This window comes from Mytilus trossulus, chromosome 9 (genome assembly GCF_036588685.1).
Source record: "Mytilus trossulus isolate FHL-02 chromosome 9, PNRI_Mtr1.1.1.hap1, whole genome shotgun sequence".
NCBI classification, from domain to species: Eukaryota; Metazoa; Mollusca; class Bivalvia; order Mytilida; family Mytilidae; genus Mytilus; species Mytilus trossulus.
Genome location: NC_086381.1, coordinates 41,431,634 through 41,458,501, shown reverse-complemented (window position 1 = coordinate 41,458,501; position 26,868 = coordinate 41,431,634). Strand labels below are relative to the sequence as shown.

Here is a 26,868-nt window from a genome sequence, read left to right as displayed (position 1 = left end):
CTTGGACAGAAGTTTTTTTTATGATCAAAAGCTGGTATCTAGAATGAAGCTGTATTTTACTAATAAACATGATAAATGAACTTAGTTTTTCTTTTAGTTAATATTACATACAGTCTGTAGTTAAAGTTTTCAAAACATTTATTAGATTCGTAAACTATCCTGTTATTTTACCAAACTTGGACAGAAGCTTCTTACAATCAAAAGATAGAGTATAAAGAGGAATATTTTTGTTGATTTTTATTGAGCCTGTGATTAATAGCAAAAGTAGGCGAGACACTGGGTTCCGCGGAACCCTTATGAATTTTTCCTTTAAGGTTTCTGTCCACCCTTTTGTAGTTTTTATGATAATTGACAAATTCATAAAAATGAAATATTAAAGGGCAATAACTCCAATAAGGAATCGACTGAGACACAGTGAACATTTTACACTTTTAGAAGACATGTTCAACCAAACGAAATAATGGTTATCACGAAAACAACACAAGATTTTGAATTACAAGCCTCAAAATGATTTATATATTCATTACAATTATTTAAAACGGATTTTGATAAATGAGCCGGTCTCTTTTCATGAACGTTTTACTAGTGCTAATACAACATTTGTTTCTGGTCAGGACTATCGGATTTGTTGTTAATCTTGATGCCACGGTTTCGATAAAATTCTTGCTTTTGTTCGGAAGGTTGTTTCTTTCATTTTTTCGATAATAACACTAAATTCTTATATATACGTACCCGCTTGTTTCGGCGCATGCGGCATAGTATCTGTGAGGATGTTATTAAAAAAATGAAATAAGATAGTTAAATACGAATAGTGACAATTTTCTTAGTTTATATAATTATTTGAGGAGACTCTCAAACCATCATGGTTTCTGCAATATTTGATGAAAATTTAAACAGTAGATTTTTTTTTAAAACGTTTTGAAAAAGTTGCTCATGTTCAAATAACAAAAATAATATATATTATTTCATTTACAAACTTGACTTGTGAATACATATAAATCACTTTGTTGGCTTGGGTGACATAATTTTCTAACAAATAGAAATGATTTAAAATCGTTAAATTGTTTGACATAATTAATTAGCGTCAATCAAATAAGCTTGGAATAGTTAATTTTAATTAAATATTGAAGTGTGTTGGTTGGCCATGAATGACAGTGAGTCGTTGATCCCAATAAGCTGACTTCTAAATTGTTTTGATAACAACCGTTACGACTCGTTTTGAGTTGTCAACTTAGGTAAGTATAAAAGAGACAAAGTGACAAGTGCACTCATTGTCAAAGTGTCTTCGCACAGTTAACAACTATAAATATATAACATACAAAGATGGCTAATCAACAGAACGCACTATCCAAGATGTCCTTCAGCATAGAAGAACTCTCGAAGAGCAGCAGGGTCTCAGATCCCATCTTTACTGATGCAGTTGTAAACCGTATCCACGACATATATTTACCAAACAGCAGCCAGTCATGTACAGCAGATAAAGCGCTTTCTCTTATCAACTCAGCTCAACGTACTCAATACAAGAGGAAACACGTAGACGACTCATTACATTCTGATGACAACAGCTTCAGCTCAACAGACTCATCATCAAGAGATTGTATTTCACCTGGTTCATACTCAGACGACTCAGACAAGTCTGACCAACCAAAGAAAAGAGTCAGAACTTCCTACACAAACTCACAACTGTTAGAACTAGAAAAATACTACAGTAACAGCAAATACCTCCAGCTTGAAGATCGCCCAGTGCTTGCCAAGAAACTCAAACTCAGTCAACATAAGATTAAATGGTGGTTCCAGAATCGAAGAATGAAAGAAAAGCGTCACATCAAGAGTACAAGCTACAACGATTCACCAGAGTTGTCACAGTTTGTTGGTGTAGGTAAACCTGGTTCCCGAATGATCACAACAATGGAATCCAATGGTAACCTCAGTCAGCAGTCATACTCACCATTTCCTGTGGTCTCGCCTTATACGTATGGTATGTCACCGTTTGTGTATCCTGGTTATAGTCAGCAGTTCTACGGCAGCGTATTTCCACAGGCAGTGCAATATAATAAGATTTGATGATTTGAATTCAACATTAACATTACAACACTATATGTGCTTCAACATTGTTTAACTATTTATTTGTTTTGTTATTCTTATTTTGTTAATGCTCTAAATAAATGTAAAGTATGGTATATCTTTTGACTTACGTGTTTTGCTTTATGAATGAAATAATGCCAAACAAAGAAGAAGGCTCTTGCATAATATAATTCACTTTGAGCTGCAATTTATTCGGACAACTGTCCATCAGAGACCAAATGACACAGGAACTGTACAGCCTTCAACAATAAGCAAAACCAATACCACTTAGTCAGCAAAAAAAAAGCTATGGAATGAAAAGTAAAACAATTCAAACGAGTAAAACAGAGCCATGACTAGAAATGCGATGAAGATTTTTAGTGTGCCAATAGAATTCCACGTTCTATTAGACATAAAATGAAAATTTACCACAATGTCCAACTCTAGGTGACTGGTCGCACCTGAGTCTAAAATCCAAGAGAGGCTATACAATATCTTCATTAACACAAACGCAAACATATCAACAAACAATAAAGACCACAATGGACGAGGCACTTATATCAGGCACGTATGGGCTATTTGTTCTTTTTCTGTTATCTCGGCCGTCTATACCGCGTGATGTATATAAATAACATAAATAACTTATATGGTAATAAAGTGAGAATGGAAATGGGGAATGTGTCAAAGAGACAACCACCCGACCATAGAAAAAAAACAACAGCAGAAGGTCACCAACAGGTCTTCAATGTAGCGAGAAATTCCCGCACCCGGAAGCGTCCTTCAGCTGGCCTCTAAACAAATATATACTAGTTCAGTGATAATAAACGCCATACTAATTTCCAAATTGTACACAAGAAACTAAAATTGAAATAATACCAGACTAACAAAGGCCAGAGGAATGCATTTAACCTTGTAATTTCAGTATATAACAACAACAACCTGGCGAGTATACCGGCAAATCCACATTCAAGAATGTTCTCGGTTCAACTGGAAACAAACGCAAAGATTTGCACCTGCTGATATAAAATCACACCGCCATACACCACATCATGGAATATTGCCTTCATGAAGCTGTAAATTTCATTAAGCAACACCACAAACAATGCTTAGAAAAGATTTCTGATAGAAAGAATTAAGTCTTGTGGCAAAATATAAATAATTTCAAATTGGTGTTTCCGGCTTTAAAAAAAGACTAACATTATCAGCTTGGAAATCATATTTTTCATTAAATGATTCAAGCTCGTAGCAAATTTACATCAAAACGCCCGGGTTTACACAAGAGTTTTTTTTTTTGGGGGGGGGGGGGGGGGGTCATATTCATTTTTTTGGTGTTTTTTTTTTTGGCGTTGTAGTAATTATCATTTAAAATTATTTTGTAAGCAAGAGGTTTGCGTCATCACTAATTTCAAATTCATGTTCCAGGCTTGATTTATAGCTACCGATTTATATTCTATAATTATATCAATATTATATGCGAGTAAAGTATCTATCCAATATACCAATATATATGCCATCTTCCAGGTATCACTGACTGATGACTGTAAACACCATATAAACAAATCGTTTTAAAATTCGTATAATCTCCGCCAAAGCTTCAAATTTTGTGCTGAATAGTTTAAAAATTATGTATAATATAATATACATTTTCTGACATTCTTATAAAAAAAACTTTATTCGGGCACCTGTTAATTTAAATTTCCCGCTACATAAACGAGATGTTGCAAAATAAATTTACCGAAAGTAGCGATTCGTATTATTTTGATCTTATTATTAAGAAATGAATTATCTTATTGATAAAGTTATTATAATTTATACAATAGATTTAATATAAAAAAAAACCATTGTACGTCGTAAAATACAAAGTTTGCGATAGACGCCATCTTGGTTGCTAATACACATACAAAAGTTTCAGATTTTTAAAAATGGTAAAGAAATAGATCTTTAAATGTTATTTTTCACATTGTTTAAAGGCTAAGACATAAAAAAAAATCAACTTATTCAATAGAAATGACTAGAGCCAAACTGTGTGAAACAAATAATTGTCTAAAAGATATATATAGATTTAAAAAAAAATACAATTCGATCATAGAAATAAAACGTAAACATTGTAAAGAAGAATTTGTGGCGTAATGAAGTCTGTGTGTATATTGAATTTACCTTTAACCTTAGTAGCAGCAAACATTTGTTCTGTTACTAGTGCTCATTGCTGCATTTTGAGCTCCTTACAGTTTTTGAACTGGTGGATTTTGCCTGCTTTACTTGCTCATCATGCTCATGTTAATGTTTGTTGTCACATATTAGAAATTAGAAACTGTGAACATGGTGAAAAATGATAAGCATCAAGTGGTGATTTGATGGTTTCAAATTAAGTGTAATGTCTATTTGGGACCCGTTAGCAAAGTGAGTAGACAGGTATTTGCAACCATCAAATCGATTGATGCTGTCAAAGCTGAAATTACAATAGTGTTTTCTCCATTCTAAAGAAAATGTCAGAAAACAATGTTAAAACATAAATTTTAAATCTGTCATACGTCTTTTGCGCTTGTAGTCATACTTCTTTTGAGCTTGTTTGTACTTCTCATAGCATTAAATGTGAAAAAGATACAAAGCAGCATATCTTTTGAAGTTGACCAACCCTTGTAAAATATTGGGGACTCAGCTGTCTTCTTTAAAAATATTTAGAATTTTCAGCTTATTTCAGAAGTTTTTTTTTAAAGATTGTAAATGAAAAGTTCCTAACAAAACATTTGAAATTGGCTCTATTGAGGGCCAATTTTGATTTCTATGAACCCCCTCTTTCAAAAGACTTAGGTTATCAAAATATACTGCAATTTTTTTTTTTAATAAACCATTTTCCTTTCCATAAAGTCCAGTTTTTCATATTTTGATCAAAATCTGCAAGCTTTGCATTTGAAAATTTTGAGACTTATGTTTAAGTTTAAATGAATGCAGGTCAATTGTTGGAGGAACACATCAAAAGGGCTTTTTTTTTTTAATTTATATTCTTGAATGAATTTTGCAAGGTCAAAACTTTATTGTCATGTTTAAAGAATAAACTACATAATTCATATCTGACCTCAACTCATTTATTGCCAGGGTAAAAAAGATAAGGTAAGTCCCATTAGTTAACCAGGAATGTCATGACACCATCCCTTTTAGAATTCATATCTTTTAGTTTATTAGTTTACACTTGTTGCAAATGTTAGATATTTTTTTATTTTTATTTTCTTGGTTTGAAAATGTTCTTTGATAATTTAGTTTGTTAATTTGCATATTAAGATTGATTGATTGGTGATCGATTTACACTGCATCTCTCAGCATGTTTTTTTTTTACATTTGATTTCAATACAAACATTAATTTTGTTTAGCTATTGATCCAAATAAGATTTTCTATTTTTAAAGGGAAACTTTTGACAATTAACGTGAAAATTTATTGACAGTTGTAGCATTTCAATTGTAATAATAAAATAGTTTTTAACAGTCAGATATGAAATTTTTTAAATGAAAAAGGCAACTTACAATGACTTAATCTAAAACCAGATTGAAAAGCTACAATTATAGTGAAGAATAGTTATACATGTATGTTTACTTAAGGATTTTTATTTTGTGATACATAATATAGTTTTACAAAAATATTGCATGTAACAAATGTATAAATGTAAGCTACATACATGTACATGTACATGTATTACCATGGTTTAACAAAGTAAGAGTATATCAATTGTTTATATTAACTAAAAATTCTATCCAAATAATTCAGAAATAATCTTTTTCTTTGTAGCCACCAAAATCAGCCCAAGGGAAACAGAAGCTGAGTAAAGCTGAGAAAGAAAAGTTAAAAGCTGAGGAAGAAGCACGGAGAGCTGAAGAAGAGGGTAGGTTTATGTGTACATGTAGGATCACTACACAATACCTTTAATGTATGACATGTGGGTTCTCATTGCAGAGTGGTATCCTTAATTGCAAGAAATTTAGGAATTGTATACCCCTAGTTTGGGAGTGGGTTATATATATATTTATTGCAATCCCCTATACTGTTCATCCAACAAATATTTTCACCATACTTCAGAAACTACTCTTTCAGTAACCAGCTTGACATGAATACAATTTATGTTGTTATTTGTGAGCATTTTTCAAATCTGTTATATTATATACCCACTTTCTTTATATAAATGTATATACATTGTAAAGTATTTGTAAATACTTTATATTTTCAAATATGCTGAATTAACTGACCTTGGATTTTTTTCATCAGGCATTTCACCAATATATAGTACTAAACAGAATGACTTCATAATTGGTAGGCAGCCAACAGTGATGAGTTTTAATCTGTGTGTACTTTTCTAGACATCTACTTCCTGGTTTTCAAATACTTGAAAATTACAACTAGGGGTTTTCTTCAAACATGACAATATATACATGTAAAATGTACCTTGTTTTAGTTTTGCTTAAAAGTTCCAAACTGGTTTAAGTAACTTAAAAGTCTTATGATAATGTGTTCATTATGTAGTCCCTTCAATTGAAAAACAACAACATAAGTATAAAATGATTTATGTCAACATATTTGCTCTCCCAATGCATAATAATTGTGCATTCATATTATGAAACTCTGAAGGGACTGGTATGAAGAAGATATTAAGCATGCTTTAAAAAGGTCAATTGATCTATAATTAGACTATTGTCAGCATGTTGCAGGAAAAAGGACAATGAACCCTTCACATTCTTCCGTGTTTTATCTATCTATCTATTTGATTTATTTATTAATTAATCAGGACTACCAGATTCTGGACGTAAAAAATCTCTTAAAGGTAACTTACTCATGTTGAGGGCCTTATAACCTATAGTTATCTAAATTCTTATTCTAATGGTGATTTATCTCATGTTGAAGGCTTTAGTTTTAGTTACCTAAATTATTGATCTTAAAGTTACTAGAACATTGGTCAATTGTCTGTGGATAGGTATTAAATTCTTATAACATAGATACATGTACTAGATTCCCTTAAGATCCTCTGGTTAATTCAAAATTTTTGTGCAAGGCAGTTTTTTTTTCAATGAAGTTTTTTATCTGTACATATTTGACCAGATTCTGTCAATTTTTTTAATCTATATAATTCTTTTTCAAGAGAATTTAAAGGCTTTGGTAATTAGTTTAAACCATAAAAGTGATATTCAGTATTAATGGGGAAAGTCAAACTGAGTTTAGTGAGGGTTATCACTAAGGCATGTCATTGAGTTCTGACGTCTTATGAACATCTGTATGGACTCACCATTTTCAAAACTGGTGAGTCCAAAGATGCATCAAGATTGAAATATTTTGTAAAAACTGAACCCATATATCATCATTTATAGAAAAAGCTTATAGTAATCTGAATTTAATGTCATTTCATTGCTCTATTAGGTCATGATTCATGGAGACTAAAATGATATAGCAAAATTCTTTAGTGAGAAGTTGAAAACCCTGCAGGTTAAGATTATATTTTCACAACAGATGGTTAAAAAAGATGTAAAGTATTGAGGGGAAAGTATAGCATGGCTCATATGTTGATTTTAGTACACTTTAGTAGTCTTATCACTGTTGAATAAATCAGAAATATGCAAATGTCTTAAAATGATAGTAGGATTGTATCTCAGTGGGATTAAATCATATGTGTTGGTAAATTAGATGGTAGACCCAAATTAGATATTACCAAACTGATGAAAACTGATAGGTAATTATAATAACATTGATGTTATGTAGTCTGTTAGAAAAGTAAACAAAGAATTCTCTATAATTTCTAATAAATAAGTAATTTCTTACTAATCCATAAGTCACCTACTGCTCTTAATGTGCACATGGTGATAGATTTCTAAATTGAAAATGTTTGATTTATTGTCATTAGACCATAGTCATTGTAGATTGCCTTCCTGTATGCAAAAATGTTAATGTAATTGTTCCATGTTTTTTTTTTTTAATGAATTATCTCCCTTTGAAATCGGTTTCCTCTTGTAATTTTATCTTTTTGATGTTGTAAGTAAAATGATTCACTGTTGGTTTGCTAAATGAATAGTTTAAGGTACCAGAAAAGTGTTAAGTGTTAACAAATGTTTTGTTGATTAGTACTTACTTTATAAACAAGTATAAAAATTCAATATTAGCATTTTATTGAGCCCTCATATAATAAAGGCTTTCCCAAAGTCATCAAAGCCATTGGAACCCCATAATGATTATAAAATATAAGTATTATTATTTAAGTTCTGCAACTCCATTTTGCACTTTTTTTTTTTTTTAAATATTTGTAAAAGTTTTTATTATTTTATTAAAGAGGAGAATAGAAAGAAAGCATTAGAAGAAGAAAAAGAGAGAAAGGTTAGACAAAAAGAACAGGAAGCAGAAAGAAAACAACAGGAAAATGAGGTAAATATTTTTAAAATTGAAATATTGCAGACATTGCTAGACATAAGAAAAGAATGACAAGACAATTGTTCAACAATCAACAAAACTCCTCAGAAACTAAAGGTTGAGCATCAACAAATCACACCATAAAACAAGGGCTGAGCTCAGTATCACAAGCATGTTCAGTTTATATTGTGCTGTGTTATTGGTCATGTTGCTTATGAAAAGAAAAATCAAAATATAAGTCAAATTTAGTGATGCCATAACATATTGTATGAACCATAAAATACAATCTTGTGTTGAAATTTCAGACAGGAGGGAACACATGAAAATGGTTTAATTTCTACAATAATCAAATGAAAGATAAGAATAAAAGAAACTAAATAAAATAGCTGGTTGATATCGTTAGGATTTCAGACAGATCTGTATCACAAGCATGTTCAGTTTATATTGTGCTGTGTTATTGGTCATGTTGCTTATGAAAAGAAAAATCAAAATATAAGTCAAATTTAGTGATGCCATAACATATTGTATGAACCATAAAATACAATCTTGTGTTGAAATTTCAGACAGGAGGGAACACATGAAAATGGTTTAATTTCTACAATAATCAAATGAAAGATAAGAATAAAAGAAACTAAATAAAATAGCTGGTTGATATCGTTAGGATTTCAGACAGATCTGTATCCCAAGTTTTATATTTATCTCTGAAAAATACAATATTTGGTAATAGATAGTTACTTGAAGCAAAAAAAAAAGATTCATCTGCATAAAAATACAAATGCATCTGATGTTTTGTTTGGTAATACTTTAACATTAAATAAATTATGACTTTCAGGAAAAGAAAACACGAATGATTGAGATGACACAACTAGACCAGTTACAAGAGGCTAACAGGGAAGCTTTACATAACTTACATGACGAAAGAAGGAAGAAAGCTAAGGTAATCAACTCATTGACATTTTTATGCCAAACCATACATGTGGATACATCTATCCTAGTCTTTGGTCTAGAATAGATGATTCTTTGCACCATCTAGACACTATCTGCTTACATGTATCTTGCTTATTTAACATTCAAATTTAATTTGGTTACATTTGTGTAATAACCCGTAAGTTGGCATTTTAAAACTAGTGTTGCTGCTTTCTAAATACAATTTTGCACAGGTATATTTAAGCAAATTTTAGGTAATTGGATCACATGCCTCAAAAAAACTTACAAGGAAGCTTCCACCTTTACAGTCAATCATTCAGTTTGATAATTTCATCTTTGTCCTAAATTCCGTCATTCTGTAATTCCGAAATTCCGTCATTCCGTCATTCCACAACAAACCATTATACGATTTTTTTTCTAAACCCCTTCAGATATTGGGCTGATGTTTGGTATGTAAGTTAACCATGTAGAGTTACAGATCAAGTTACAGGTTTCATCCTGCTCCGCTAATATTTGCAGAAATTACAGGTTTTTGCCGAAATAACAGGCTTTTGACTTTAATAAATTGTTGAAAATCACAGTTATTCAGACTTTTTCTCTTAACTTTTTCAGATATTGGGCTGATTTTTGGTATGTGAGTTAACCATAATGAGTTACAGATTAAGTTTAAGTTTGGTTCCGCTCCACTAACTTTTGCAGGAATTATGGGCTAAGGACTTTGATAAATAATAGAAAATCACAGTTATATGGACTTTTTCTCTAAACTCTTTCAGATATTGGGCTGATTTTTGGTATGTGAGTTACTCATGATGAATTACAGATCAACTTTAGGTTTCGTTCCACTCTGCTAATTTTTGCTGAAATTAAGGGTTTACAACTTTGAAAATTGTTGAAAACCACAGTTTTTCTATATGCCTCAAAATTTTGTTATGTAAGACTACAATCATGTTTGTGTCCACATGTGTTATTGCAATTGCAGATTTTTCAACTTTTTGAGACGGGGCCATTCGTGTCGCTTTGACACATCTAGTTTCAACCTATTTTCTTAGATAACCAGATGTTATGTACCGTGATTCGGTGGTATTACACCTAAAACATGTATTAGTGTTTGATCCAAGATATTAACTGTCATCATAAAAAATTTCAGTGGGCCAGATATATGAGATGTGATGGTTCCCCAGATCCAACTGTTCCAGGAGAAATTAACACCTATATCAATCTGAGGCTGGAGGACAATGAGGTTGATTCCATAGAACAAGTCCTCAAGAAATGTGAATTAGATAGCTCTGTAAGTATTCACACTTAAAAGTTATGAAACTTGTTTAACCTATGAATAAATCACCAGATAGTCTTATAATATTTTATATGTTTGAATGCAAGAAAAGGATGCACTTTGATTACTGACAAAAGTATCTAAGAACTTTATGTTGAAAGATGGATTCTGTCAACACTTTTATAAGCCTAAAGCATTTAACAGTTATTTTAAAGAACTATAAGCTTAATTAAGAGAGTTTTTCATCTTTATTACTGTAAATTCAGAAATTATTGGGATGTTTTTATTATTGCAAAAATATGATAGGTTATAGTTGCATTTTGATTTTTTTTTTTTATAATTTAAACATAATTTTCCTCTTGTTTCAAACATTTAAATCACATTTTAGTCTAAAATGACAGAATCTTAATAATAAATTCACGCAATAATTTCTGAATTTACAATACTACAAAATGTATGAATTATATATAGCCTCAGTTGTTTTAACTAAGTGTCAAAGTTGTTACTTTTAAGCTAGTCCTCAGATGAATCTTAACCAAGTAAGTTGTATTTTAAAATACTCCTTCTTTATCAAAACAATTTAATTTTGTTTTCAGCTGATAAATGAACTTGAATATCTGTTAGAAGACACACCAAAAGAAGAACTAACAGACAGAGATAAGGCCAATTATAAAGAGGTATTATTTGTAGTTGTGTGATGATATATGAATAGAAGGAGATGTAGCATTTATATGTAAATGAGACAGCAGTTAGTTATATTCCTAGTGTAATTCAACTTCAAAAGGGGAATATTATTAACTAACAAACTGCAAAATTCTAAATAGTTTGAAAAAGATTTTCTATGTTGATAAAAGTTTAAGTATGGTTTCAGACATTTGTAAAAACATACTGAAGTTTAAGTCACTTGTATCACAAGGGTTTTAATCAACTGAAATTAGACTTTTAATCAAGTTCATGATGACAATTTTATTTGGTTTTGTTAATGAGAATTGTTATAAAAATGACAAAAATGCACCAGTATATTATTCAATAATTGGCACTCTTGAGATTACAGTAATGAACGCAGAGCCTTAGAGATCGACTGGCATTAGATTAAGGAGCATGAAATTCTGAAAAGACATTTACCAAATATTTAGAAATAATATTCAGACGCTTTGTACTTTTCACATTGTCTTTTTACATTTTATCTATTCAGACTATGGGTGAATTACAGACCCTTATGAAACTAAAGGTAGATGGGGCAACACTCCGACTTTTACAAGAGGCCACTGATAGAGCCGATCCAGAAACATTTAATTTACAGTATGCCATCAAGACTGATGACGTTACTCTAAGTGTGTGGGGTAATCTCAGCAAAAATCCTAGGTATATTTATGTAACCTTGTTTATGCCCCACCTACAATAGTAGGGGGCATTATATTTTCTGGTCTGTGCCACTCTTCATCTGTCAGTCTGTCACGCTTTAGGTTAAAGTTTTTGGTCAAGGTAGTTTTTGATGAATTTGAAGTTCAATCAACTGGAAACCTTCTACACATGTTCCTTATGGTATGATCTTTCTAATTTGAATGCCAAATTAGAGTTTTTACCCCATTTTCACAGTCCACTAAACATAGAAAATGAAGTGTGGATGGGGCATCCATCTACTTGGGACACATTCTTGTTATTCATTGAATCAGATTCCATCATTCTAAAAAAAACCAAGCTTCTACACATTAAAAGTTACATGTATATAAAGACCTAAAGAAAACTGAAGCAATAGACTGTTTTCATGCTACTGACTATTGCTTTAAAGTTTATAATTTTTCTACATGTTACCCTCACTGTGGTAGCATATTCTGGTAAATGACCAAATAAGAGAAACTAAAAATGGACAAGCATACAATCTCTGCAATTTTTGGGGAAGTTTTTTTAGTTTTGAAACAATTTTGTTGCGTATAGAAAACAGAATACTGTTGATTTTTCTCACAAATTGCAGAGTTATAAATAACTAAAACAATGATTTATATTCTTCGTTTTATTCTTACTTTTTTTAAAATACAAAATGGTCTAAATAATATTTTCATAGACAGTGGCCTAATTTGGTCAGTATTATTTGATTTGTTTAACACACAATGGCCTTACAGTTTTGAAAGTCTGGACTATCAACCCTGTAGGACTGTTTTTCTATTTTACAGGATAAAGTCATTTGAATTTACCAAACAAGGCCTTACCTTTGAGATACCAAGACAACAGACACTGTCAGATTGTGCTGTCAGGGTATTGGATCCTAAGTATGACCACTATTCTCCAACATGTAAAAGTTTCTACCCCAGACAGAAGGTTAAAGAAGTCCCAGTAGTAGCAGGTTAGTCTATATATTTTTAGTCTTTTATAAGACTGTCTGTCCGACAACTCTTAGGTTTCTCTAAACTAGTCTTTGTAAGATGTTGAATCAAAGTTACCCAGAATTCTTTGTAAGATGTTGAATCAAAGTTACCCAGAAGTCTTTGAATGGATTAAAATGTTTGTTCTATGGTCAAAATCTACAGGTCACTATGATTGTTATTTTTGTCGAGCCTTTGACTTTAGTCGAAAAAGCGAGACTAAGGGATCCTACATTCCATCGTCGTCGGCGGCGTCAACAAATATTCACTCTGTGGTTAAAGTTTTTGAAATTTTAATAACTTTCTTAAACTAGACTGGATTTCTACCAAACTTTGACAGAAGCTTGTTTATGATCATAAGATAGTATCCAGAAGTAAATTTGGTAAAAATAAAATTCCATTTTTTTCGTATTTTACTATAAATGGACTTAGTTTTTTCTGCGGGAAACAAAACATTCACTCTGTGGTTAAAGTTTTTAGAATTTTAATAACTTTCTCAAACTATCATGGGTTTGTACCAAACTTGGACAGAAGCTTGTTTATGATCATAAGATAATATCCAGAAGTAAATTTTGTAAAACTAAAATTCCATTTTTCCGTATTTTACTTATAAATGGACTTAGTTTTTTCTGCAGGGAAACATTACATTCACTCTGTGGTTAAAGTTTTTAAAATTTTAATAACTTTCTTAAACTATCCTGGGTTTGTACCAAACTTGAACAGAAGCTTATTCATGATCATAAGATTGTATCCAGAAGTAAAGTTTGTAAAAAGATTACTCCGTTTTTTCTGTAATTTACTTTTAATTGGACTTAGATTTTCTTACAATCATAAAATAGTAACAAGAGGAATATTTTTATTGATTTTTTTCCTCATTGTTGTTGAGCCTGCTATTAACAGCAAAAATAGGCGAGACACTGGGTTCCGCGGAACCCTTACAAATTTTTTTTGGTGACAAAAGTAACAAGAAGAAACTATTCTTTTTTTAAACGTTTATTTAAATTCATCCTTTTTAACCGGATTTTTGTGACAAAAATGTCGGTTATTGATTTGGGGATGTACGGAGGGCGGTTGGTCGGGCGGGCGGCAATCAAATATTTTCCGTGCATTAACTCATGAACCGTTCAACCAAAGCTTTTAACATTTCAATATGTTGTTACTGACAACTAAATGAAGTTCAAGTTCAATAATGATGATTTTGACTTTTACCGTTCAGGAGTTATGGTTCTTGAAAGATTGAAAAATGGAGTTTCCAGTCATTTCCGTGCATTTACACATAAACTGTTCTACCAAAGCTTCCCAAATTTTAATATGTTGATACTGATGACAAAATGAAGGTCAAGTTTAATAATGACGATTTTGACTTATACCGTTCAGGAGTTATGGTTCTTGAAAGATTGAAAAATGGAGTTTCCAGTCGTGTCCGTGCATTTACACATGAACTGTTCTACCAAAGCTTCCCAAATTTGTATATGTTGTTACTGATGACAAAATGAAGGTCAAGTTCAATAATGATGATTTTTACTTTTACCGTTCAGGAGTTATGGTTCTTGAAAGATTGAAAAATGGAGTTTCCAGTCATTTCCGTGCATTTACACATAAACTGTTCTACCAAAGCTTCCCAAATTTTAATATGTTGATACTGATGACAAAATGAAGGTCAAGTTTAATAATGACGATTTTGACTTATACCGTTCAGGAGTTATGGTTCTTGAAAGATTGAAAAATGGAGTTTCCAGTCGTGTCCGTGCATTTACACATGAACTGTTCTACCAAAGCTTCCCAAATTTGTATATGTTGTTACTGATGACAAAATGAAGGTCAAGTTCAATAATGATGATTTTTACTTTTACCGTTCAGGAGTTATGGTTCTTGAAAGATTGAACAATTGTGTTTCCAGTCGTGTCCGTGCATTTTCTCATGAACCATTCAACTAAAGCTTTTGAAATTTGTATATGTTGTTACTGATGACAAAATAGAGGTTAAGTTCAATAATGACGATTTTGACTTTTACCGTTCAGGAGTTATGGTTCTTGAAAGATCGTAAAATGGTGTTTCCATTCAAGTTGTTGCATTTACTCATGAACCATTCAATCTCAGCTTTTCAAATTTTAATATGTTGATACTGATGACAAAATGGAGGTCAAATTTGATATTGACGATTTTCACTTTCACCATTCATCAGTAATGGTTCTTGTGATATTGACAGGACACAAATAAATGTTAATAAATCCGGTTTGCTGTCGTTGTGACAGCCTCTTGTTACCTCTAAATTGCTACATATAAGTACTGACATTAAAATGGTTTCCTCAATTTACATAGTGACAGCTTTTTATTTTAAAGAAAAGAGAATCTTTGAACTTAATACAAATGAAGATGATATTTTGAAAGTTTAATTCAAATTCTGACTCTTGAATCATTCAAATTTATTAAGAATAAGTTTTTTTCCTAATTTGTAAAATTGTAATTTGACTTATTCCAGAGCCTGCTCCAGAGGAACAAACGGAGGAGAAGAAGGAAGACGAGGAAGAAAAGAAGGAAGAAGAACCAGAACAAGTAGAAAAAGAAGAAACTGTAAGTAGTTATCTCCCCTTAGTCAATTTTCAATTTTAAAACTTTTTTTATTTTTCTTTATTCATGATTTCTCTTGCAGTTAAGAAAGTCAAAAAATTTAGACATAAGAAGGGAGAAGATATTTTCAGAATATGCAAACAATATTGATAACTGGAATTAAAGCAAACAACTGTCATGACAAAAATAAACGCTAACACAATTATTACATATTTATACTGAATGGGCCATTCAGGTATTAAACTTATGAAAAAAATCCTACAATGGCAATCAATTTAACAGTTATGGTGACATAATTGATTTTCTGCATCCAAGAATCATTTGAATTCTAGATCTATTGTTATACATGTTTAATATCTTATTGATATTGCAAAGCCCAGATTTAAATGCATATGTTTACACACATATTTTCTAAGCTAATATAACATTTTAAATGAAATGAACCACACACTCTGTAGGTAATCTTGATTCCGTTTTACTTGTTTTATTTTACCAATATGTATCACCTTGTTTATGCAACACAACCCATGTATGGACTTGAGCAGCAAGAAGCATGTCACATTTAGTATGATTTAACTGTAATGTATATATATGATTTTTTTTCTTTTGACAGTTTGTAAGTATACACTGATTCTATAGCACAGTCAATTATTCTTATAGCACTGTAATGGACTCAATTATACTGCTTAAAATGTCTTACTCTTGTAATAAACATCTACTTCTGTATATCGTTTGAACATGATGTCTCACTTGACATTAGTCCTGAAGCGTTAGAATTATTCTTCACATATTTCTCTTACACGTCTGTCCTCAGTTTTCAAAATGATAGAATTTAGAAAACATTCTGAATTGATAAAATCCTATTCTTCTATATTCAACATCCTCCTCTTAAATAACACCTTATAACCAGTTAATAATGTGCACAGCAGCAAAATGTAATGCAATGGAAAATAAACATTATAACACAAGGGAACTAAAACAGAAAATGCTGTATCAAGGCAATTAGATGTTGTTTTTTTATAAATGTTTCCATTTTAAAATCTTCAATGATAATTGTGGAAATAATAAACAGATTTTTTGTACTGATAGTGAAAATGATACAACCATGAAAAATAATGTCTAACTAGAGATGTAATTACTGTTTAGGATATTACTCAAAACAGACCAACAAAATCATATAATCTCTATTGATTTAGTCCTTCATCCTACATTAAGAACTCATGCTATTTACAGCATAACAAAGACTGTCTAAGTAGCTTTGAAATATAAAATATCCCTATAATCACTGGGTCAAGGAAACAAGAGTTATTTCCCTTTTATATTTTTGAATTTCAAAGCTTTGCAATGTTAATGTGGTGCTTTCCACTGTTTGTTCCATGTATCACAAAACAATAGTTTTGATGAATATTATCATTTATATCATACCAGTTGAAAATAAAGGACATTTTGTTAAAAAAAATCTAAATAAGTTTGAAATGACCCATGTGGTGAAAATGTAACAAGTAATGCATACAGTTGAAGAATGAATGTTGATTATAAAAAGGATAACAAAAAATGTATTCCTGTTACAGTACAGGGAGTAAATTGAAAAATGTGATAACATTAGGATGCAGTTTAAAATCTGAATTTTTGAAGGAAAAAAATGTTATGAGAAATATTTTTCCAAACTTAGGACATATATCATTTTTTTTTCACTGAATAATTTTGAATCTTATTATATGTTTTCTTGAAATACAACATTATCTAGGAAATTTCAAATAGATAATTATTACGTTCTATTTTAAAATATTTAATTATTTTTGGAATAAAATAGATTATTTTTGATACAGATCATATCATTATTGCAATTCTTTCTTCTCCTTGATATCACCCTTTCCTGATTGTTAACTTGCACTAAAACAGAACTCTTATTCCTGTACCTACAAACAGCTTACTTACCTGTTTATTGCCCTCAATGCCATTGACATGTAGGGCAGTAATTACAAATATGCTACACTGTACTCATCTATTTCTACAAATATGCTAAACAGAACTACTATATCTATATATATATATCCATGCTAAATTATAATTAGTACCTATTCTTATAGAACATTTTGTGATATTATAAAAGTGCTAAGGAGTTTATTGATGTGTAAAAGTGTTTCTTTCACAAACTGAATAAAGTCTGAAGTTTGTCAGTACACAGTTAAGGTAACATCTCAATTTACTCTAAAAACTAGAATTGAAAAGAAATAATATATTTAATATTTGAATAAATTATCAAATGTCATGAATCATGAACATGATGTTTTTGAATAGGAGTTATTTCCCTTGCAAAATATACTATATCTGTACAGCTAAATATTTCATGCCTATCGGTAACCCTTGTTGTTAGCAGATTATCTATTTTACTCCTAGGAAACTAGGTTCAAGTGTATTTTGAGAACATTTTCAGGATTCTATAAATTAATTGTTAAATAGAGCTATTTGTCAATCACATTAAATACATTGAATATCTTCAAAGTTTATGCTATTTTATAAAACCAAAGAAATGGTAGTTAAAAAATAAGGTAAATGCAATAAAAAAAATGTAGAAAAGGTACTAGTGAGATGATGAACAGCAATGAATGCATGCAGTCTTGATAATGAAACATAAGAACTGTTCAAATGATCTTTTTTCATACAGGAATTAAGATAAGACTTCAATTTTAAAACTAAAGCTTTAATATAAGATATATTGATTTTGTGCAGGATTTAAATGCCTATCTGAAGGACCTTAATGAGGAAAATAAAGAAGAAGAAGAGGCTCCAAAGGAGGAAGAAAAAGTGGAAGAGGTGATAGAGGAATATGAAAATCCTAAAACACCAGGTATAACTTATGTCTTTTATATTTTGGCATTTTTTGGAACATTTGTATAAAAAAAGATGTGTTATGATTGCCAATGAGACAACTCTTCACAATAGAGCAACTCAAATGACACAGAAATTTACAACTTTAGGTCACTATACAACCTTCAACAATGAGCAAAGCCCATTCTGTTTCCGAAATCCATGTGAAGCTTTGGATATTTTTTATTCAAATAGAATAAATTTTTGATGGACTATTGGAATAATAATACATTTCAGCATGTGCCTCTTGTTTTAGATAATTAATTATCAATTGTTTTGTTACAGAGCCAGTAGAATGGGAAGATTTTGAAGAGGATGATGATGTGATTGATTTACGAGCATACAACATTGTAGGAGGGGTATTCCATTTTGACTTGATGCAACTTCCACCTCAACCAAAAGTCTGTAATAAATGGACTATCACCAGACGTAAATACTTAATAAAGAACTAATGACTGTATTTATTACTGTTGTTAATTTTGACTACTCTCTCGGTTACTGTAATTTCAGAAACTATTGGGATGTTTTTGTTATTGCAAAAAAGCAACAGGGTTATAATCACAATAAATTAAACTTGCATTTTGAAATTTTTTACATTAATTGAACAGGATTTTTTACAATATTGCAAAAATTAAAATCCAATTTTAGTCCAAAATAAAAAATTGCAATATTAAATACACATGATAATTTACAGTATAATGATCTTGTTAGTTATATGGCTATGGCTTTATTATAGATTTACTATCACATAATTTATCTGTTTTGCGTCCTTATTGAAGTTTTAGTTGTTTCCAAACTAGATGATATGTTTAACCGTAAAATCACCCAAATTCGGTGCTTTGTGTTAAATTATTATTATACTTTATGGGTATCAACAGAGATATATGAGATATCTACATCATGGTAAGGAGGGCCTGAGTTTTGGTAAAACACTTTCAACTTTCTATATTTTAAGCCTGTTATCTGTGATCAGGTTTTTTCAGTAATTTCCCAACCAGAGATTGCATATACAGATTCTGTAGCTTACTCTGACTTTGTGGGAGGACTTAGTTCTTGTAATATATATTCATCTTTTCACAGTGATTTAATTAGCAAGAAACCACAAGAGAATAAGTTACTGTGGATTTATTATTACTCAATGGGTGCCAATTTTTTGTGGAAGACTTGGGTAAAGATGAACCATGCAATTTAATGTTCAATGAATGACATCAATTTCCTATAGGCTTCTGTGCAGACTTCGTCAAAGATAGGAAATAAGATATCCACTAAAGTGCAACTGAACTAGTATATATTTGTTTAGGGGCTAGCTGAAGGACGCCTCTGTGTGCGGGAATTTCTCGCTACATTGAAGACCTGTTGGTGACCTTCTAATGTTGTTTTTTTATGTGGTCGAGTTGTTGTCTCTTTGACACATTCCCCATTTCCATTCTCAATTTTAAGTTTTCTTTAATCCACGAAAATTGGTACACTCTAAAATAAATGAATCCACAGTTATGATATTATTATTTTGTTTCAGTGGTGGATCCCCCAGAGATAGAGTACATAGACTACGTAGCTGATACAGTAGCTACGTCTCCTAAAGAAAACCAGAGTTCTGGAAACACCCCTACACAGGCTGACAAGAGAGATGAAAAACCAGCCATTGGTGTAATGATGAAGTAAGTCTTAGGAAGTTGATATCAGTCATCTTACCATTTTATATCATTTGACTCTTTTCCAATACAATTATAGATGGAAATCATCAACAGCACATTTTTTTTATGACATGAATTTATTCATGATTCTCTTTTTAATCCATTGAAAAAATATGGTATTTTGTTTGGCTTAAAATTGGATATGTTCGTTGAAAGACTGGATCAATTACAGTTAGATCTGAAAGTACTATAAATCCAATGTACTTTTAAATTTCCAGGTTACCAGAAGATGTTTTGTTTTGTGAGGAGCCTCTAGTGGCCAGATGGGATCATAAACGTAAACACTGGAGACAGGATGGGTTTACTGATCCAAAATATAATGAAGGTAAATTACTTATAGGGAAGCAGATTGAACTCTGAGGTGATGGTGTATAAACTTTCGTGGATTGAAAAAAAAGTGTTTTTGAGGAAATTAAATTTTGCATTTTTGTAAAAATCTTCATACAAACCCATGTTAAATGCATACTTCTTTTACTTCTTTGAACATCACAATTTATGGTTTGCCTATACCTAAGAAAATTGGTATCACAGAAATGATAAAGAATCAAGACACACTAATTCTGCTCTTATTTGTTTCTAGAGAATAGAACATTCAGTTTTAAGACAGCTTATTATGGTAACATGGCTTTACTACAAGATACCCATCAGAACATGCCATTCCAGTGCTGGGACATCCGACCACATAAAACTAATGCTGCTGTATTCTCCATCACTGCTGCTATAGCCGAGATTGAAATAGAAATTAAGGTATTTTTTTGTTTTAACAACATTTTGGCAAACTCCTCAAATCAGGGATTCCAAATTTATTGTACTAAGAAAGATTATTTACAATTTCCAAATACCTTAAAGATGGAAGTTAATAAAAAAAAAATGTGTATTGTATTGAAATCACAAAAAAAGTTTAAAATTGTTAATTTTTTTTTAAAAGAAACTGTTTGCAATTAAAATGTCTTTGTAGTTTACAATTTTAAATTACCAAAAGTCTTTTTATGACAATAACAAATAAATTGGAAATTTGTTAGAATATATACTTATAAAGCATATTGGTATGTCGGATCTAAGTAGATGTTGTTGGACATGGTTTTCATATATTAAAGCATGATATTTTATATTCCAGGATGCTATGTGTTGTTTATCTAAATATAAACCTGAAGAAAGACCAGAGTTGGATCATATCATGAATAAGTGGGTCACACCAAAGGAACTTATAAAGGTATGTTATTTGTAGTGCTATATATATAATTCTGTGATTTTGATGCAAGATAACAATTGTATACCTGAATATGTTAGAACATTCATACATATTCTTAATTGATAAATTGTGTTTCTAATATTTTGAACAATTTAAAAGTAACTCTTCTATCATTTAAGAAACAAGATGAAACAAAGCAGATGGTCTGATTCATCAATGAATGACCCCCCCCCCCCCTTTTTTGGGACGATCAATGCATTTGAATGGGGACATGTAATTGGACCCCCCCCCCCCCCCCCCCTTTGTCCTGGGTTAGGAACCTCCCCTTTTTAAAATGGCTGGATCCGCCCCTGAAATCATTCTGAGTCTTAATTCTGGAGAGTAAAAACAGTAACTATCAAAGATATACCATCAATACCTAATTCAAACAATTAATTAAAACCTTGGATAATGAAATCCACTGATGAGTACTCAGGTTTCTGATTTGATTATTTTATACTGTTTCATGAACTATTTTCCTGACTTTTTTTCAGCTGATGAGATTAGCCGGTGTAAATGTGTTCCCCGCTGAAGATTCCTCTAAATATGTCAGTATTCGTAACAAACACCCAATCATAGTGGATAAACTGTACCAGCAGATAGCTCTCACTGCCTCCGCCATGGCTTTCTCTTCCTCTCGGTGGAATAATGAGGAGGATGAAGAAGAGGAAGAGGAGGGAGAGAAGAAGGAAGGAGAAAAAGAAGAGCCAGTAGTAGGAGGAGGAAAATCAGAAAAAGTATTATTCCAAGCCTTTGAACCACTTGCAGATGAGCCTGTTACTGAGGTGGGTTTAAATCTTAATTGAAAGACAGTGTGGTTGTGTCATACAGACATTTGGAAGTTGTTATAATTGTGTTGTATAGAAAATGTGTTTAAGTGGGGGTGCAAACTAAGCGTTAGAATTTGTGTATAGAATGAATATGTGTTATAAGCATCAGAAGCGATTTATAACATATTCATATTACTCTTCAAAAGTCCCTATTTTGATTTGAACATTAATAGATATCAAGCTTTAATACTGTTATATTGACTGGGTAAAATAGGCTAAATCAATTTTTTACATGAATAAGGCCGTTAGTTTTCTCGTTTGAATTGTTTAACATTGCCTTTTATAGCTGACTATGCGGTATGGGCTTTGCTTATTGTTAAAGGCCGTACGGTGACCTATGGTTGTTTTAATGTCTGTGTCATTTTGGTCTTTTGTGGATAGTTGTCTCATTGGCAATCATACCACATCTTCTCTTTTATGATGTTGTACTATATTGAAGTTGAAACCTATGCTGGTGTTCAACATAACTTTTTAAATCATAATCAGATAGAGATTGTACAGTATCATTATAAATACCATGTTTAAGAAGGAAATCATTACTTTTATGTTCTTTCTAATTTTAGGATGAATGGAATATATTTATGATGACAAAGACCAGAACAATGGTGTTAGAGTTAAAGGAAGATAGTGATGCATATAATGAGGATATTAAAGTGGATTCTAAGGTGAATAGTGTTAAATACTCTAATGCTATGAACCACACTTTTCTGTCTGTTAGTTGCATAGTTTCCAATCTGTTACTGCTATTGGTTACACTTTATAAAGTTATCTTTTAAAACCAGGTACATGGTTAAATTGATGCAATTTGCAAAGCAAAATGAAATCAGAAAAGGTTGAATTTGTTATATAAAACTCATGCAATTGGTTATAAAGTGTTTAGCACCATTTCCAGCATTTTTGGCTATTTTGTGGGGCCAATTTTTATTTGTGGAGGAAGCAAGAGTCTCCTGAAAAAATCACAGACCTTTATCAGGGAAACTGCCAATCCTTGTCAATTAAGATAGAATTTGAACGCACCTGCCACATTGGTGGTTCAAATTCACAACTAAATAGTGTTACAGTAGATGAATTAATTAGACCACTCATCTTCTAAGGCCCTCCCATGTAATTGAAGTGTAACACTTTTATATGTGTGTATACAGAAGCTACCACAGGTAATTATAGAATAGTGTTCCTTCTTCACCCTTGAAAAGCATGATTTAGAGATTATAATGGAAAATTTCCAAAATTTTCTTAGATGGTTTAAATCTGTGTAAATATAATTGACATTTCAATTCTCAGATACAATTAAGAATGATATATTTTAGGTGTTAATCTTATAATGCATATTTTGATGACAAGATTAGTAATCATATTTTTTTCAATTTTCAGTTCCGATCCAACTTGTACCATTTATCCCGAGAAGAGTTTTGTTCCAATGAAGGACAGTCAAGGATTGATGAGACAAGTTTTGAATTTGTAGATTGTGTTTACCAGTTATTATCAGCCACAAAAGTTGTCACATACTCATTGTAATTCTGTTTAATTTGTTTTATAAGAAAATAACATAAAAGCATGTTATGAACTTTTGTAAAACTCTAAATTTAGGGAAGAAACATTAAGTTTATATTTGTTTCATGATTAAGAATTTGTGAAAGTTAAATAAATTTGTTGGTAACAGCTGTAAGATGCCAATTTGTTCTTATGTATTATTTACAGTATTGTATTTTAATGATGATATGGCACTTGTTTAAATACTAATTTTAAAAAGACATAGTATGACAGTGCTATCTTTGTTTTTCAGAACAATCTTTAACCCTGTACAGGATAAGTATTCAGAACACGACAGTCCCTTATCACCTCTCAATATGTTTGCAATGAATTAAATGTTATGTTTTACAATACAAGAACAGTATATATATAAATACTATTACACCAAATATGCTAAACACATTCCCTCTTATTCAAATGCATAAATGTTTATCTTTTTTAGTTGAGGTATTCATTTTTTACGCCTTTTTCAGTTTGTTATATTTTGATGGTTTTGTTACTTCCAATCAATGTTGATATATTGCCATTACTTTTAAAACACAATATATGATATATCTAGATGGTGTGGTTATATCACAGATTATCTCCCTTAATCTAATTGGTGTGATTATATCAAGGACTATCTCCCTTGTACAGAGGAATGTGTAAATTGCATCCAATTTATTTCACATGTCCATGACATGATTAAAGCATTATCTAAAGGGACTTAATTCAGAGTTGAATAAAGTAAATATATATGTAGAACAACTTTCTTTGGATAAGCTTGAATTATCATGCTAATCAGTTCTGAGATTTATGTTCCATTTATTCTCTTGACAGCCTAATTTGATTCTATACTTTTAAAAGTTAAACAAAAAAATCACATTAAAAATGGGTGAATTTTTAATAGATGTAATAAGAATTATAAGAACAATGTTGAAGAACAACGATGCTGTGATATTTTGCATTTAATATGTGAACACAATTATTTATTATGAATTATTATTTGTAAATAAATATTTTACATTTAGGTTTTGAGGATTTCTTTTTATTTCATACCATAGAACAACACATTATAATCTTCTGATAAATATCACCTGCAAGTTATGGTACTATTCTACAAACAAAATCGCAAAAATACTGAACACAGAGAAAAGTTCGAAACAGAAAGTATCTATAACTCAAATGGCAAAATCCAAACCTTAACATAAGCAATAAACTATGGAAATGAAGTCAGGGTTAAATAAATCAGACAGACTAACATGTAAATTGTTACATGCACCAAATATAATTGACCTTTTGCGTTCAGTATTAGAAAAACAATCCCAAAACACAAATCTTACACTGAGCAATGAACCTTGAAAATGAGGTCAAGGTCAAATAAAACCTGCCAGATTGACATGTATTTTCATTCACTACACAAGAAGTTCTTTGAAATTTAATACTTTGAACTCATTTAATAGCTTCATGGATTTTACACATTTATTGTGTTCCCCTACTTTCTAAATTAAAACAAATGGTTAAGCTCAGTCACTTGTTTATCATAGAAAATCATCAAATATCACTAGAGATTTTTTGTTTACACATGACTTTTGAAATACTCATTTCAAGGCACATTAAGGATAATGTCCCAAATAAGTATTGTAAACAGCTAACCTTAACCTAGTCAGTCAGTTGTTATGTGAACAACCAGTCTGTCAGTGTATCTCAGAAGTGGGCCAAGATGTGTATTAGTTTCTCCATAGGCGGTAATGGTGATGTTTTCTTCTGTTGCTCAGTCCATATCATTAACTTGGATATACGTGATGGCTTGTTTCAAAGCTGAGACATTTTCACATACATGTCAAATTTGCGTGGTACGAAGTGAGATTACTTTTTCCGTTAATTAGCAAACCCTGAGTGTCCTTTTGTGATGCAGCTCCTCATGGTAAAAAAATCCCATTTTTAACAAATAGATCCATAAATTTTGCTAATTTATTCTGTGTTCCCCTACTTTCTAAATTAATGCAAATGGTTAAGCTCAGTCACTTCTTTTATTATAGAAAAGTGTCAAATATCACTACACAGGGATTATTTGTTTACACATGACTTTTGAGTTCCTTATTTCAATGCCCATTAGGGATATTGTACCAAATAAAGTTGTGTCTTATTGCATACAGTATTAGAAAAACAGACCAAAACTATAACCACTAAAACAAGAAAATGAGGTCAAGGTCAGATGATACCTGCTAGGTGGACATGTGCACCTTACTATCATTACATACACCAAATATAGAAGTCCTATTGCTTTAAGTATCTATGATATGGACTTGACCAGGAAAACTTAACGGTGTTCAATGATCCATGAAATTATGTTGAGGTCGAATGAAACTGTCTGACAGGCATGAGGACCTCGCAAGGTATGCACATACCAAATAGTTATCATTTTACTCATAATACGAGAGAAATTAGCATTACAAAAAATATTCAACTTTTCTTTTCAAGTAGTCACTGAACCATGAAAAGGAGGTCAAGGACAACGGAGATATGACAGATAGAAACTTCATATCATAAGGCATATATATATACAAAATATGAAGCATTCAGGTCTTCTTCCTTCTGAAATATTAAGCTTTTAAAAAGTTAATTAACCTTGCCACCGCAGGATCACTTTCCCTATGTTAAGCTTTCTTCTCTGGCAGTCAAGCAACAATACACCTCTTGATTAACAACACAACACACAAGTAGTTTTTGGTTTTTATTTTTCATCGTTAAGTAAAATGATTGACACAACCCTGATACTACATCATGTGACAGAAAAAATTAAATATCACATCTAAATATTATATCACAAACAAACAAACTGGTCCCTTGTAATAACATAAACTTTTATCATCTATAACTTGCATATTCAGTATAAAATGGTAAGAAAACAAGCATGAGGTTTTAACATATGGAATGTTTGTCAACAAAGAAAATATACCAACCATACTGGAACATAAGGGAGCTAATTAATAAATTTGAAATAATAGAAAATTTGTAAAGTATGCCACCATGAGACAAGAATTCCATTGGTTGGCATTATTCCTTAGAGATTCAATTAATGTATAGCATTAACATAATGAAATAAGAACTGCATACATATACACATTATAATTCAAAATTTAAAGACATAAA

General features: G+C 31.1%; 2 protein-coding genes across 3 annotated transcripts; both read left to right on the top strand.

The window, feature by feature from the left end:
* Window positions 1-1,323: 1,323 nt before the first annotated feature.
* On the top strand, window positions 1,324-2,064 carry LOC134684627 (homeobox protein Hox-D3-like). The gene has a single exon (XM_063543928.1). The coding sequence runs from the start codon at window positions 1,324-1,326 to the stop codon at window positions 2,062-2,064; it is 741 nt and encodes a 246-aa protein (XP_063399998.1).
* A 1,857-nt stretch (window positions 2,065-3,921) lies between these two features.
* Window positions 3,922-24,097, top strand: LOC134682938 (dynein axonemal intermediate chain 7-like). 2 transcript variants are annotated; one of them, XM_063541878.1, is made up of 19 exons: window positions 3,927-3,989; window positions 5,161-5,175; window positions 5,846-5,939; window positions 8,367-8,458; window positions 9,276-9,380; window positions 10,518-10,658; window positions 11,240-11,320; window positions 11,839-12,008; window positions 12,818-12,987; window positions 15,489-15,580; window positions 18,311-18,428; window positions 18,734-18,877; window positions 19,965-20,106; window positions 20,361-20,467; window positions 20,723-20,889; window positions 21,260-21,355; window positions 21,868-22,158; window positions 22,767-22,868; window positions 23,575-24,097. In XM_063541878.1, the coding sequence occupies exons 1-19, from the start codon at window positions 3,987-3,989 to the stop codon at window positions 23,716-23,718; spliced, it is 2,274 nt and encodes a 757-aa protein (XP_063397948.1). In that variant the 5' UTR covers window positions 3,927-3,986; the 3' UTR covers window positions 23,719-24,097. The 2 variants fall into 2 exon arrangements, with proteins under 2 accessions (XP_063397949.1, XP_063397948.1); XM_063541879.1 differs by lacking the exon at window positions 5,161-5,175 and having other exon boundaries at window positions 3,922-3,989.
* Window positions 24,098-26,868: the final 2,771 nt, after the last annotated feature.

Excerpts from the sequence above, each read along its gene's own strand:
- LOC134684627 (XM_063543928.1), top strand. The coding sequence starts at position 1,324 with ATGGCTAATCAACAGAACGCACTATCCAAGATGTCCTTCAGCATAGAA.
- LOC134682938 (XM_063541878.1), top strand. Across the intron at positions 10,659-11,239 it reads AATGTGAATTAGATAGCTCT|CTGATAAATGAACTTGAATA; the intron begins GTAAGTATTCAC and ends TTTTGTTTTCAG. Across the intron at positions 22,159-22,766 it reads CAGATGAGCCTGTTACTGAG|GATGAATGGAATATATTTAT; the intron begins GTGGGTTTAAAT and ends TTCTAATTTTAG.